Source organism: Electrona antarctica (genome assembly GCF_951216825.1).
Source record: "Electrona antarctica genome assembly, chromosome: 12".
Taxonomy (NCBI): domain Eukaryota; kingdom Metazoa; phylum Chordata; class Actinopteri; order Myctophiformes; family Myctophidae; genus Electrona; species Electrona antarctica.
Window position 1 is genome coordinate 7675233 of NC_136793.1, and position 15748 is coordinate 7690980.

Below are 15748 nucleotides of genomic sequence, written 5' to 3' on the forward strand. Positions count from 1 at the left end.
AATAAACATTTTTACTAAGTTATAGTTATACTATACTATACTCTAGTCACTAGAGCATAGTAGGCCTATATATATATATTCTTTAGAGTCTAGATCAGGGGTGCCCAAAAGGTAGATCGCGATCTACCAGTAGGGAGTAGGCCTAGGGTTTGCAGGTAGATCACATGACATGCCCTTAAATAAGATTTAATTTAAGTATGACATTTGTTTTTGGCATCTGCCACTTGAATTAAGGTGACTTGATGATTGGTTGACATCAAAAAGGGCCTGTCAGCTCAAACCCACAATGGAGTAGGCCTATTTTGTTTTAAATGGGCCAGATTAATATTTGTAGCATATTTCGTTGCTGCTTGTATTGTTCTTTTGCTTCTGCAAATAAACAATAATATAATATCGTGGTCATTCATTGTCTGTTCACAAGGTTTGCTCATAGGGGGAGCTGTGGAGAAGAAGCATGTTAGGGTGTTGAACTTGTGTAGCTGGTTCGACTTCGACCAAAATGGGGTCGGTTTGAAATGGAGTCGGAGAAGGAAACATCAGAGGATGAAAGAAGTGATTTTGAGGATCCAAGAGCTTATGGAAATACAAAGAAAAGAAAGAAAAAAGGAGCTTCAGAGAGAGACGAAGATATCGGAAGATATGTGGTCGGGATGAGTTCGGACACACAAACCGACGGGCTTTTTAGTGAGCCTCAAGCGGTGGGAAAGTTTGTGGAGGAAATGGTTGGCAGGGTGAAGGCTGTGAGGATTACTAGGAGTGGTTTGGTGGTGATTGAGTGCAGGAACCGAGACCAAGCAGAGAAAGCAATACAGATTATGTACTTTAATGATCGCTCAGTGAATGTTTTTTACCTGAGAGGAAAGAAAACGAGGGGAGTAATAGTAACTGAATGGAATAGGGGGATGGGTGGGATCACAATGGGTGGACATTAACTTTTTATTTTAGTCGTGTTTTGATATGGCAGTTATAGTTAAAGTTTGATCCATAATTTGGGTCAGAAGGTGGCGGTAATGCTCCAAAATCTGGATGCCAACCGCCGTTAAACAACAAAAACAAGAAGAAGCATGTTAACAATAGTTCCAGGAAGTGAGGTACCAGGAACAGCTATAAAAGTACAGGAAATGAGGCCACGAGGGCTTCCATTTTAGGTATCAAAAAAGAGTGTTTGGTGGTGGTTTGTCAAAGAGACTCTTTTATTAAACCAGAATCAGAAATGGATAAACCACAGAGTAGTGCATGGGGCCGGGAAACTTTGAGATCTGATAAAGAAATGTTTGGTCAAGGAACATTTCTGAGGGTTTTGCTCTGAATCAGTTTAGAGCTTTTGGACAAAGCCAGGGGAACCTGCTGTGGCCTCCTGACTTGAAGGTTGGGTGAGGAATATATACTTTTTTCCCTTTTTGATGACTTTATGGATTACTTGACTTTTGGAAAATAGAAGATAGATTTTGATACTTGACTCATTGGAGTCGAAACTTTTACGTTGCAGGACTTAAAACAATTGAGATTGAACATTTTAATTTGTGCTTTGAAATCTTGATCGTTCAATTGCATTGAATTATTATTTTTGGTTGATCAAAATAGAACATATTAACTCCATTTAACTTCAAAGGCCCCAGTTTTGTGTTTTCTTTTTAGTGTTTGGTTACAGTATGAAGAATTACTGACGCAGGTACAGGACATTTATTTAACATGTAATTCTATGTTGATATATTGCTGATTGATATGCTGTAACCTATTGTGACATTTCCAGAATAGAGATACTAGCATTCAAGAGGGTTAAAAGGTTCACATTTGTGGTAGTGGTGAACGGGCTGCAGTAATGATTGGGCTAGCCCGTCTCCGGACCCCCCGGGTTGAGCTCCTTTGGACCCCTAACCCGTAGGGTCCGGTATCATCGACTTCAAGCGACATGGGATGCAATCTGACGTCCCCGTCTCCGACGGATCTCTGCGCTGTGGATATGACGTGTGTGTGTGTGTGTGTGTGTGTGTGTGTGTGTGTGTGTGTGTGTGTGTGTGTGTGTGTGTGTGTGTGTGTGTGTGTGTGTGTGTGTGTGTGTGTGTGTGTGTGTGTGTGTGTGTGTGTGTGTGTGTGTGTGTGTGTGTGTGTGTGTGTGTGTGTGTGTGTGTGTGTGTGTGTGTGTGTGTGTGTGTGTGTGTGTGTGTGTGTGTGTGTGTGTGTGTGTGTGTGTGTGTGTGTGTGTGTGTGTGTGTGTGTGTGTGTGGTGACAAACCCCTGCAGTGCGGCGGCTCATACTGTACTGTATGTGCCTCTACGGTGCCGGTGCTTTTCAACCAGTGGTCCTTGAGGGGGTTCCAGGTGGTCCTTGAGGGACCGCCGGTGGTCCTTGAGGGGGTTCCAGGTGGTCCTTGAGGGACCGCCGGTGGTCCTTGAGGGACCGCCGGTGGTCCTTGAGGGACCGCCAGGTGGTCCTTGAGGGACCGCCAGGTGGTCCTTGAGGGACCGCCAGGTGGTCCTTGAGGGACCGCCAGGTGGTCCTTGAGGGACCGCCAGGTGGTCCTTGAGGGACCGCCGGTGGTCCTTGAGGGACCGCCGGTGGTCCTTGAGGGGGTTCCAGGTGGTACAGAGAGCTGGTAACCACATGGACCCTCATAGATCTTTAAGTCTTGAGAGCGTAACATGAAACCAAATGGACCAGAGTTATATTATTGTTCAAGATCAGCATATTACTTAATTTTCAAGAAGTCTGCACACAATTAGAGAATTGTGATGTAGAGAGAATGTGGAATAGAGGGTATGCGCGTGACATCATCATCATTCGGGAAAGTTATGCGGGAACAGCTACTGAGTGGCAAAAAACTACTTTCTGGCCTTGACAGCCCATACATCCAAACAGAAAAGTCCTATCTGATTGCATTAAGCAAAGTTAAACTATGTTAAACTCACTTTGCCACTCGATTTGCCATTAATTTTATGCATACGCATACCCTCTATTGTTATTTTGATCAACATTATTAGCATTTTGTCTCTCCTATGGTACCAGATCAATACAGCATGGAATTGTGGGTCTGAGAGGCTACATGTCATGAAATGGTGGTTCGTGGCTCAAATGCCGAATAAATAATGAACCTTCATATGAAAAGGGTCCTAAACCACTGTTCTATGCTGTCCATTCCTCTGTCTGTCTGTCTGTCTGTCTGTCTGTCTGTCTGTCTGTCTGTCTGTCTGTCTGTCTGTCTGTCTGTCTGTCTGTCTGTCTGTCCTCCCCTCTCTTCTCATGTCCTATACTCCTTCTCCTCTTCCTCAGTGTGAAAGCTTCAGTCCGTAAGGTGTATGTCCTCTACTCTGGATTCACGCGTCATTCTCCCACGTCGGTGCCGAAATGTCCACTTCTGAGCTAGGATGGAGAGCCTGAGATATTGCACTTTGAGCTTTGACATGCAATACAATACACTGGTCAACCAGTAATGGTCCTATGCCTGCAGTGTCTGCATTTCTCATTGGAAGAGCAGGGAGACCAACACCAACTACAACCACCACTTTGGATATTATTGTATTAACATAATAACATACAGATAACATTTGATTCACAGTTCACTATAATGTCATGGATCTCACCTTTAATTGAATTCTGAGAGAGTAGCCTATAAATGGAATCAAAGACTCACAGTCTCACACCTTGTGCATTTGGGTTTGGTTGGGTCCAGCTTTTCTCTCATGCCAAAAATATAGCCACTCTACAAGCTCACAACAGATCTGCATCATAAATAACCTAATTTGTGTTTATTTTTTAGAGTGGTTGCCCCTCTGTGTGTGTGCTGCACTTTGTCACATCATGAAAGATGACACCATGCAGTTAGTTAAGGGTTAACTGCTGCTGTTGCGTAATCTCAAAGACGTTTCAAAAGCGAAAGTATAAACCACAGCAGACAACTGAGCTATACGTTCTCAATAACAACTTCAAATCAACGGGATTTTCTATAAACCGAAAGGAATTAGACATTGACAGGTGAGCATAGGCTACATAAAACTTTTCTATACAGAATACAGACCAAAAACACATATTTTCTAACTTGCTGTGGTTCTTATTTTGTGGTTCTACATCATTGTCTCAATGGAGTGTTTCAGTGAGGTGGATTCTCAATATAAAAACTACTAGGCCTCGTGTATATATAGCTTGATCAGGGTTTTGGAAGAAGTATCCTTTAAGAAGTACGTTTTACTCTAAGTTGCACTAAAGTGGTGCATTTAGTCACACTGTGTGTGTGTGTGTGTGTGTGTGTGTGTGTGTGTGTGTGTGTGTGTGTTTAGATCCCCATTAGTCACTGCCTCAGCAGAGACTATTCTGTCTGGGGTCAAATTACAATTAAAAAACGTTTACAATACATTAAAATAAATACAATATTTAGCAACACAAAAAATAGCAAAACGTTTTTAGCAAAAATTTAAATAACAATTAAAGAGCAAATAGCCTACAGTATGCACATTCATGTACATACCAAGGACAACAACAATTATCTTAAATTGCGAAAGTTATGCATTAAAAATATATTCTTAAAGTACATACAAAAATCAATATAATATACCATGATAACCAGAAACTGTACACAAAAATGAATTTAAACCAAAATAAAAGAAAATAGATCAAAAGAAAATAAATGACCAGACATAATTCATGACACACATTAGACGCAATCTAAACCCAATCTCTTTCCTCAACACATCACTTCTCAGTCTTTTCTTAAAACCAACTTTGCTGGTGATTAATATAAAATTTTGTGGAAGTCTATTCCACTAAGTGATTGCCCTATATGCATAACAATTTTTTTCAAAGCATCAGTTTTGGGTTTATGCTGGGTGAAAGCACCTCATACGTAGCTTACCTGGTGCAGTAGTTGTGACTATCACTTGCAAGCAACAACAGCTGAGATGAGATGACAGATAGGTATATGCATGTGTGTGTGTGTGTGTGTGTGTGTGCGTGTGTGTGGGGGGGGTGGCTGGCTGTGTGGGAGAGAGAGTGAGTTTGCGTGTGGCTGTGTGAGAGAGAGAGAGAGAGAGCGAGAGAGTTGTGTGGTTAGGTTGCTGTTCTTTGGTTATTGTTCTTCATGTGAAGTGCATTAAGTATAATGGTATGAAATGTGCTATAGGCCTACACAACTGACTTGACTTTCACCTTTGTTCCCAGTGGGTAGAAATGGCGTCTGCCAGCAGTCTCCTGTCAGAAGATCAGTTCCTGTGTTCTATCTGTCTGGATGTGTTCACCGATCCAATCGCCACTCCATGTGGACACAACTACTGCAAAGCCTGCCTCACACATTACTGGGACACTAATGATGTGTGTCAGTGTCCACTGTGTAACAAAAGGTTCTTTAAAAGACCAGAGATCTTTGTCAATACTTTCATTTCTGAGATGGTTGATCAGTTCAGGAAGTCAAAGCAGATGAAAACAACTTCCAATGCCATCCAGGAAGCTGCTAAACCAGATGAAGTGTCCTGTGACATCTGTTCTGAGAACAAGCTCAAGGCCGTGAAGTCCTGCCTGGTGTGTCTGACCTCCTACTGTGAGACTCACCTAGAGCTTCATCAGAGAGTCACAGCGTTAAAACGACACAAACTCATTGACCCTGTGAAGAACCTGGAAGACTTGATGTGTAAGAAACATGACAGACCTCTGGAGCTGTTCTGTAAGACTGACAACATGTGTGTTTGTCAGTTCTGCACTGAGTCAGACCACAAATTACACCAAATTGTATCTCTGAAAGAGGAATATGATGGAAAGAAGGCTGAGCTGGGAAAGACTGAGGCCGAAGTTCAGCAGATGATCCAGGAGAGACAAGAGAAGATTCAGGAGGTCAAACACTCAGTAGACCTCAGCAAGAAAGATGCAGACAGAGAGATGGCAGACAGTGTGGAGGTCTTCACTGCTCTGGTGAGCTGCATTGAGAGAAGCCAGGCTGAGCTCTTTGATGTGATTGAAGAGAAGCAGAAAACAACACAGAAACAGGCTGAAGGCTTCATTAAAGAGCTGGAAGAGGAAATCACTGAGTTAAAGAAGAGAAGCTCTGAGCTGAAGCAGGTCTCACACACTGAAGACCACCTCCACCTCCTCCGAAACTTCCCATCCATCAATATCCCTCCACCCACCAAGGACTGGACAAAGGTCAATGTCCATCGGTCTTCATATGTGGAGATTGTGAGCACAGCTGTGGCTCAGCTGGAGAAGACACTCAGTCAAGAGATGAAGAAGCTGGGTGATGAGCTGAGGAGGATCCAGCAATATGCAGTGGATGTAACTCTGGACCCTGATACAGCACAGTGCGAACTCATCCTGTCTGAGGATGGAAAACAAGTGAGTTATGGAGATGTAAAGAAGACCCTCCCAGACAACAAAGAGAGATTCTCCAACAGATACGCTGTGTTAGGAAAACAAAGCTTCTCCTCAGGAAGGTTTTACTATGAGATTCAAGTAAAAGGGAAGACTGCCTGGGAATTAGGAGTAGCCAAAGAGTCCGTCACCAGGAAGGGACCAATTCAATTTATCCCGAACAATGGTTACTGGGCAATAGGGTTGAAGAATGGAAATGAGCACTACAGCAATGCTGCTGACCCTCCTGTCCTCTTCACTGTAAGAGAGAAGCTCCATACAGTGGGAGTGTTCGTGGATTATGAGGAGGGTCTGGTCTCCTTTTATGATGTGGAGGCCAGAGTTCTTATCTACTCTTTCACTGGCTGCACCTTCATCTACTCTTTCACTGGCTGCACCTTCACTGAGAAACTCTATCCATACTTCAATCCACATAGCAACCAGACTGGTACAAACTCTGTTCCCCTGACCATCTCTCCTGTCAGCTTTCCATGAAAATATTTAGTGTGATTTAAGTGTGTATATTTAAGGTCTGGTTATATTTTCTCATCAAATTGTCAAATCCATCCAATTGTTAAACTAAATGTAATAACAATTATATTTTAAGAACTTAAATTAACTTAACATCTCTGAATAGAATATGGTTTGCAAATGGCGTTCTGCTTTTGAAGGTTTTAGGTATAAGACTTTACAGTATGTACAGTATAACCAGCACACCACTTATGATGTTGTTTGTATGTATTTTTATTAAATGTTTTTTTATTTAGTTTTAATATGCGTACATTTATAATCCGGCCTTTACGCAGATTTCTAGTTCTGCCTTCCTGGGTAATATTTGTTCAATTTGTGGTAGACTTACACCACAGTTGATTGTGCTTTCTAGCACTAGCAGCAGACAGAGCCATCTCTTCCAGGCCAGGTTTAGTGCAGTGTTGATTTCGTTGACAAACTATCGTCGACTACCTTTTTTCACTGAACAAAAATGACTATGATGACTAAAACTCGGACAAAATGTAATGCCAATATAAACTAGACAAAAATGTTATGGAGGGACTATAGTGGAGAAGAGATCCAGTAGAACTAAGACAAGTAATTTTATCCTTGGTTGTGTGCAGGTGTCATGTTCAGAAAATAGCAGATCTACAAGCTCACAACACGTCGCAGAGAGATGCGTTGTGAGCTTGTAGATCGGCTATTTCCGGCACACAGCTAAGTATAAGTCAGGCATTATGACGCTCATCAAGGCTACATCAACTGCAGATTTTGTCGACTAAAATCTTACATGTAGCCGATTAAAACTAGAAAAGTTTATAAAAACTAAATGGAATTGTATTCTAAATACTATGACTCAAACTAAATCCAAATGTGTTGTCAACAACACAGGTTTAGAGTCTGTATGATGCTTTTTGATGTGAACACAACACTGTTGTCACGCCACATTCTGCTGTATTAGGATTGGAGGATACATTATATGTAGGATTGTTGAATTAATTTACAACACTATGTACTTCACATCTAAATAGATTTACCGGACGGAAACCTATCCTACTTTATTTCTTATTTCTTAGTACATGTCTTTGACTTTGTGATTCCTTACAATATTTCCTCTATGCCACACCACATGGCTATTGGATCCATTTATGAACAATAAATGTTTTTTTATGTGAAATCTTTGTGATTTTTACCGGGCCAACACTTCTGAAATGATAGACCATTATACAAAGTACCGTCCACCACTGCAGAGTCTAGCGATCCGAATCCACCGCATTGTTGTTGTTCATGTGTTGGTTATAATTGCGAATAGTAATCATTCATTATTGCTATAGTATAAAAAGACACATCATAATAATGTATTTCTTTCTTTCTTTATTTTTTTAATAAATTGAAAAACATTGGATACGATTATCTTATTTTGAAGGCAACAACAGCTCAAACACCGGAAGTCTTATTACTGCCAACTGAACGGAGCTGCTTGTTGTTCTTCTTCGCGGGAATTCCGGGAATGACCGGATGGATGCTTTGCTGCTAATGGCTGCCCCCCACAGGTCGGGAGCAGAATGCAGAGGTACAAAAAGATCACAGACAGACAGGTGTTTGTTTGATAAAAACACTTTTATACTTCTAATTGAATTGAAGGTGAAATAAACAAGGCGTAATGTAGACTAACACCTGGAAGCAGCCGACAGTAGAGTTGTGTCAGTTTTGCTGGGGATAGTTTCCTTCCAAATGAGACAGTGGAGTGTTCAGGTGAGTTGAGCTAAAAACATTTAGCTGCTTAGCAGTGTTGATGTCGTCGACTAAAACTAAACGAAAAATGTTCGTCGACTACCTTTTTTTTCACTGACAAAAAATAAATAGAAACTAAATGCTAAGCCATGATGACTACAACTAAGACTAAATGTACTGACAATTTCGTCAACAAATAAAAACTAGACTAAATGTTAGGAAGGGGCTAGTGGACAAGAGTCATGTTACACTTGGTAACATGGCATGCTGAAAATAGCAGATCTACAAGCTCAAAATTAGGCCTTTCGACGGCATCAAGGCAAAATACATTTTAGTCCCAGAGGCGATGCACGACCATTCGGCCTGCGTGCTGAATGGAAAGGTCATGTGTGTCTACGGAACCTTGGGTCCGTGGAACGAGGCATCAAGTTATCAAGACATCGACATGTACACCGGTGTGTACAAGTTGGACACCGGTACCATGCTGTGGTCTTTGATCCACGCCGGAGGCACCGCGCCGCCCATTTCAGTTGGTCACTCGGCCACCGTCATCGGGACAAAGATGTTTGTGTTCGAGGGAAGACCGACCCAGGGGTGTGGACTTGCCGATCAGTTCTACAACCTCGTCAGAGTGTTTGACACGGAGACCGACAGCTGGCTGAGCGGCGGCGGCTCTTCTTCTGCACAGCCTCGTCCAGAAGGACGCTGGGGTCACGCGGCCTTCGCCTACAACGGAGAGCTGTACATCTGTGCTGGAAAAGCCCACCGCTGCTTGGACGACGTGTGGAAGTTCAACCCAGAGACCTTCCGTTGGAAGAAGGTGGAGCCCAAGGGGAGATGTCCGCCTGGGAGAAACAGGATGGGCAGCTTCCTGGTGGGAGAGCGTGCGGTGCTCTTTGGAGGGGGACACGGCACACATCACGCATGTGATGACCTGGTCATCTTAGATCTGAGTCCTGCTCTCAAGGCGTTATGTAAGCTGGCGGTCATTCAGTACGGTCTGGAGCAGTCTGAACTCCCACGCGACATCAGGTGGGAACTGGCAGCCATGACCGACGACATCTCACAAACCACTGGACCAATCGGCAGAGACCTTGTGCACAGTGAGTCAACGGGGATTGGATCGAGCTGAAACCCCACCCACATTTGGAGGTGTACGCCATTGATACGCCCAGAGCCATTGAGAGCTACAGCCCGTAGACTTATTAGTAATAATTATTAAATCCTATTTGAAATGTGCCGTGTGTGTGTGTGTGTGTGTGTGTGTGCGTGTGTGCGTGTGTGCGTGTGTGCGTGCGTGCGTGCGTGCGTGCACGGCTTTTATGAACACCCAAGACAGTTTTTAAGTTGCTCCATTCACTATTTTTTTGATATTTAGACTGAGTGAGCCAAGGTGTAATGGAGGAGAGTAACAGGCCGCTGGAGGTCCCAAGATGACCGCCCTAGAGAGAAATGACATCCACAGTTTGACCCTGCATGGACATCTGATGAAGACATCTCAGGGTAGGACCCCCCTAGCCGCAATTTGCAACTCTAGATTTTTTTATATTGGGATGAATCTAGAGTTGCAATACCCTCCATTGACTCCCCACTCATCCAATTTGCGTTTGCTATCTGCTTGTATTAAACAACGTTAAACAACATTGCAGCTCTAGGCCAAGCTTGAATTATCCTCTTTCAATCTGCCGAGCTTTTGTTTCATAAAAATCCACATAGACATGTTATGAGCTACTTTCTGTCAAGAAATTCTCTGCAGGTGATTATTTTTTCCAAGTGTTGGAGTTTGGAAGCACTCGTCGTAAGTCACTGAACGGCCCAGCGTACCACCTGTTTTGAATTTGCACATAATGCAGGAGGCAGCAGCGCGACCCGTTAATAAAAACGAGTGCTTCCAAACTCCAACACTTAGTCAATTTCTTGACAGAAAGAATAGAACAGAAGCTCATAACTAACAACGTCAATGCAGTAGCGTCAAATCTGTCTTGAGAGAGACACTTGAACGAAAATTTAAGACAATTAGTCGACTAAATCTTTTAGTTGACAGCGATCTTATATGACATGTAGGTCAACTTTAGACTGTACTACTTGTACTGTTAACAATCTTGTTAATGAAGTCAATCAATCAATCATACAGACAGACAGACAGACAGACAGACAGACAGACAGACAGAGAGACATACAGACAGACAGACAGACAGACAGACAGACAGACAGACAGACAGACAGACAGTGATGTGGCCTGATGATGTCAGCTGAGTATTAACCACTTATTTTTTCACCTGTGATAATCTGTTCCTTATAATAATGTTCTCTTCACATTTTGTGAATGAAGACTCATTTTGTAACTTCTTCATTATAATCACAATGTTTTTGTTCATTGCCTGATAGATGGAAATGTGGCTTAATTAAAACTTAATGTTTAGACTAGTCGTGTGGTCCGTTACAAAATAAATTTGTAAACGTTTCAAAAATAATATGCTGAATGAGTGCTTTTCGTGCAAAACTAATGCTTGCAATGGATTCAGAATCATGAAAAACCCTAGTTTGACCCCTACCATGCTACTTAAAGCATAATGAAAATTTGAAAATGTTGCCTTATATTGGATGTTAATGTTACCCCAGCTTATTATGCTAATTATGGAAATTGCCCAACATATGCAAGTTAGCATCCGGCAGTTTCTAAATGCTGGGGACCCATACTCCACATTTCTAACATAAAACGTTAGGGTACTCAAAATGTCCGGGTTCACAATGGGGCTATAAGTTGAGTAGCCCTGTATTTAGAGTTCCAACAAGGCCAAGGTGTGATGTGAAGATGCAAGACCAAACTGAACCACTAGGTGTCACTCTTGTGGCACTGTAGTTCTGTGTGCAGTGTGTGGGCAAGATGTCCTCTTTTTAACCCTAGATAGAACACTAAACACACCCGGACAGTTATATTTTTTTGTGATTTTCATAATGTTTCTGATGTGAGGTGGGTGGGTAGGTCAAATATGGAGTGTTGTGATGTCAGAACAGGCCAGCTCCATATATGGACAATGGGCATGAGGGGCCCCGTCCAGAGCCCGGGCAGAAGCCTTTTGCATTTAAAGGGGCATTCCACTCATTTTCAACATTTTACTATGTCATTAATGTACCTTAGAGCTGTTGTGTGGAAATAATAATAATTACAGTTCTAGGAAATACAAAATGGGGGGACTGGGTATATTAATGACAGTCAAATGTTGAAAATGGGTGGTTTTCCCCTTTAATGATAGATTATTAAATTGACACAAAACCAGGTATTTTCTGGCTTCTGCCCAGCTACAGCCATCTGCCCAGCTGCAGCCATCTGCCCAGCTACAGCCATCTGCCCAGCTGCAGCCGTCTGCCCAGCTACAGCCGTCTGCCCAGCTGCAGCCATCTGCCCAGCTGCAGCCATCTGCCCAGCTACAGCCGTCTGCCCAGCTACAGCCATCTGCCCAGCTACAGCCATCTGCCCAGCTGCATTCGTCTGCCCAGCTACAGCCGTCTGCCCAGCTGCATTCGTCTGCCCAGCTACAGCCGTCTGCCCAGCTGCAGCCATCTGCCCATCTGCAGCCATCTGCCCAGCTACAGCCATCTGCCCAGCTACAGCCATCTGCCCAGCTGCAGCCATCTGCCCAGCTACAGCCATCTGCCCAGCTACAGCCATCTGCCCAGCTACAGCCATCTGCCCAGCTGCAGCCATCTGCCCAGCTACAGCCATCTGCCCAGCTGCAGCCATCTGCCCAGCTACAGCCATCTGCCCAGCTGCAGCCATCTGCCCAGCTGCCCAGCTGCAGCCATCTGCCCAGCTACAGCCATCTGCCCAGCTACAGCCATCTGCCCAGCTGCAGCCATCTGCCCAGCTACAGCCATCTGCCCAGCTGCATTCGTCTGCCCAGCTACAGCCGTCTGCCCAGCTGCATTCGTCTGCCCAGCTACAGCCGTCTGCCCAGCTGCAGCCATCTGCCCATCTGCAGCCATCTGCCCAGCTACAGCCATCTGCCCAGCTACAGCCATCTGCCCAGCTGCAGCCATCTGCCCAGCTACAGCCATCTGCCCAGCTACAGCCATCTGCCCAGCTACAGCCATCTGCCCAGCTGCAGCCATCTGCCCAGCTACAGCCATCTGCCCAGCTGCAGCCATCTGCCCAGCTACAGCCATCTGCCCAGCTGCAGCCATCTGCCCAGCTGCCCAGCTGCAGCCATCTGCCCAGCTACAGCCATCTGCCCAGCTACAGCCATCTGCCCAGCTGCAGCCATCTGCCCAGCTACAGCCATCTGCCCAGCTACAGCCATCTGCCCAGCTACAGCCATCTGCCCAGCTACAGCCATCTGCCCAGCTGCAGCCATCTGCCCAGCTACAGCCATCTGCCCAGCTGCAGCCATCTGCCCAGCTGCCCAGCTGCAGCCATCTGCCCAGCTACAGCCATCTGCCCAGCTACAGCCATCTGCCCAGCTGCAGCCATCTGCCCGGCTACAGCCATCTGCCCAGCTACAGCCATCTGCCCAGCTACAGCCATCTGCCCAGCTACAGCCATCTGCCCAGCTACAGCCATCTGCCCAGCTGCCCAGCTGCAGCCATCTGCCCAGCTGCAGCCATCTGCCCAGCTGCAGCCATCTGCCCAGCTGCAGCCATCTGCCCAGCTGCAGCCATCTGCCCAGCTACAGCCATCTGCCCAGCTACAGCCATCTGCCCAGCTACAGCCATCTGCCCAGCTGCAGCCATCTGCCCAGCTACAGCCATCTGCCCGGCTACAGCCATCTGCCCAGCTGCAGCCATCTGCCCAGCTACAGCCATCTGCCCAGCTACAGCCATCTGCCCAGCTGCAGCCATCTGCCCAGCTGCAGCCATCTGCCCAGCTGCAGCACAGTCGGAAAACAAGGAAGTGAGTGTTGATCAAATAGAATAACTTTTCGGTTACTGCATCGTCTATCAAATGTTTTCACAAACATTGAGAGCAACGTTCAGTTAAAGGACTTTGTGTGTTTGTTTACACGGCTGTCAAGTTGGATTCAATAGGGCTGCAAACTAATGATTATTTTCATAATCAGTTGACAATAATCGATTCGATTTCGATTAATCGTTGTAGCCCTAGTTGGATACTGTGCGTGTGTGTGTGTGCGTGCGTGCGTGCGTGCGTGCGTGCGTGCGTGTGTATGCATCCAGGTTCTTCTGTGTGCATAACAACGTCAATGCAGTAGCGTCAAATCTGTCTTGAGAGAGACACTTGAACGAAAATGTAATACAATTAGTCGACTAAATCTTTTAGTTGACAGCGATCTTATGACATGTAGGTCAACTAGAAGGATGCCTTTCTCTATAGTAACTTTAGACTGTACTACTTGTACTGTTAACAATCTTGTTAATGAAGTCAATCAATCAATCAATCAATCAGACAGACAGACAGACAGACAGACAGACAGACAGACAGACAGACAGACAGGGTGTGAAAGTGAGAGATTTGCGGTGGGTCTCCGTTGCTATGGCAGCTGAATTCTGTGCATTCCACAGGCAGGTAGGTTCTGAAAGTGTGTGTGTGTGTGTGTGTGTGTGTGTGTGTGTGTGTGTGTGTGTGTGTGTGTGTGTGTGTGTGTGTGTGTGTGTGTGTGTGTGTGTGTGTGTGTGTGTGTGTGTGTGTGTGTGTGTGTGTGTGTGTGTGTGTGTGTGTGTGTGTGTGTGTGTGTGTGTGTGTGTGTGTGTGTGTGTGTGTGTGTGTGTGTGACCCCAGACTACTCTGACAGACATGGCTCTGTTCTGCTTTCCACACACACACACACACAGCGTCTATGTTGACTCAGTTGAATTCCTCCACTGGTTTATTTAACATTCTGCGGTTGCAGCAAAGTGTCTGTCCAAGACAAGCCAGGCATGAACTGTGTGTTTAAGTGTGCGTGTGCGTGTGTGTGTGCGTGCGTGCGTGCGTGTGTGTGTGTGTGTGTGCGTGTGCGTTGTGCCTAGCCGTGTAAGCTGGCGTTACAGTACTGCAGATTGCTCGTTAATGCACTTCTCATTAATGAATTAATTGATTAAATGGATGAATGGATTCACTGACACAGTGATTACAGCCCCGTGTCAGTGGCATCAAACGGCTTGAGTTTCAATCACACTATCTGCACGTGAGTGTGTGTCACAGTGCGTGCGTGCGTGCGTGCGTGCGTGCGTGCGTGCGTGCGTGCGTGCGTGCGTGCCTGCGTGCGTGCGTGCGTGCCTGCGTGCGTGCGTGCGTGCTTGGTGGAACCAACAGACTCCTGTTACTGAGTAAACACTCTTAAATTTCAATAATATTAATGTGTCTGAATTCGTCAGAGTCAGTGAGGCTGAGGCAGCTGGAGGCAGTGAGGCAGAGGCAGTGAGGCAGCTGGAGGCAGTGAGGCAGGAGACATATTGTTCGGTAAGGCCTCACTCACACCTAGATGTGTTCTGTGTCTTCTGTGTGTCATGGCCACCTCAATGAATTTCCAATGGGAGTCACATGGTTTGAAGACACAACCTTCCTTGTTGCATGGAGGGGGGAGGGCAGAAGACAGCCATGCAACAAGGTTGTGTCATGAAACCATGTGACTCCCATTGGAAATGCATTGAGGCGGCCATGACACACAGAAGACACAGGACACAAGTGTGTCTTAGGTGTGAGTGAGGCCTAAAGCTGAAAAAGTGGAACATTTGTCCTTTTCAATGTCACATACCTGCCATCTCAATACATCCCACAATGTACTATAATATACTCCATCAGTTTGTGCTAGCATTGTAAATCTCAAGTCAAAGTGGTCGCACGGTATATAGCCTACGTCACGGTTGCATCCCTTGAGGGTTTCAATACCCATATATTTGTTGTATTTCGTTTTATATGCTATGTATTTGTTGAAAATGATCTAAACGGCATCTTGCAAGACTATTATTAATACTCATCTGGAGAATTCACTAGGTAGTTGAAAATGTCAGGATATGTCACTCCTCAAATTGACAACGGTAAAACACACCGACGGAGCTCCGCGGTAGGTAGAACATATTAGTAAGCCTGTGACATGTTCCAAATATAGACATGAAGTCAGTCTGGATCGGGATGTATATTGAGAATTCCACTTTTCAAAGTCGGTGCTCGTAGCCTCGTAAAGGCAGTGACGTCCCGTAAAAGCGACAGGTTCTCTGTCTGCCGTCTCCCCTCTGCTCCGTTAACATTATGGG

At 45.1% G+C, this 15748-nt stretch overlaps 1 protein-coding gene across 2 annotated transcripts; it reads left to right on the top strand.

Moving 5' to 3' along the window:
- Positions 1–1162: 1162 nt before the first annotated feature.
- Positions 1163–7866, top strand: LOC306934176 (E3 ubiquitin-protein ligase TRIM21-like). 2 transcript variants are annotated; one of them, XM_079516700.1, is made up of 2 exons: positions 1163–1373; positions 5153–7866. In XM_079516700.1, exon 2 carries the CDS (start codon positions 5162–5164, stop codon positions 6824–6826), a length of 1665 nt encoding a protein of 554 aa, XP_079372826.1. In that variant the 5' UTR covers positions 1163–1373; positions 5153–5161; the 3' UTR covers positions 6827–7866. The 2 variants fall into 2 exon arrangements, with proteins under 2 accessions (XP_079372826.1, XP_079372827.1); XM_079516701.1 differs by having other exon boundaries at positions 1163–1368.
- Positions 7867–15748: the final 7882 nt, after the last annotated feature.

What these genes read in the sequence shown, in the direction of transcription:
- LOC306934176 (XM_079516700.1), top strand. Translation starts at nt 5,162, where the DNA reads ATGGCGTCTGCCAGCAGTCTCCTGTCAGAAGATCAGTTCCTGTGTTCT.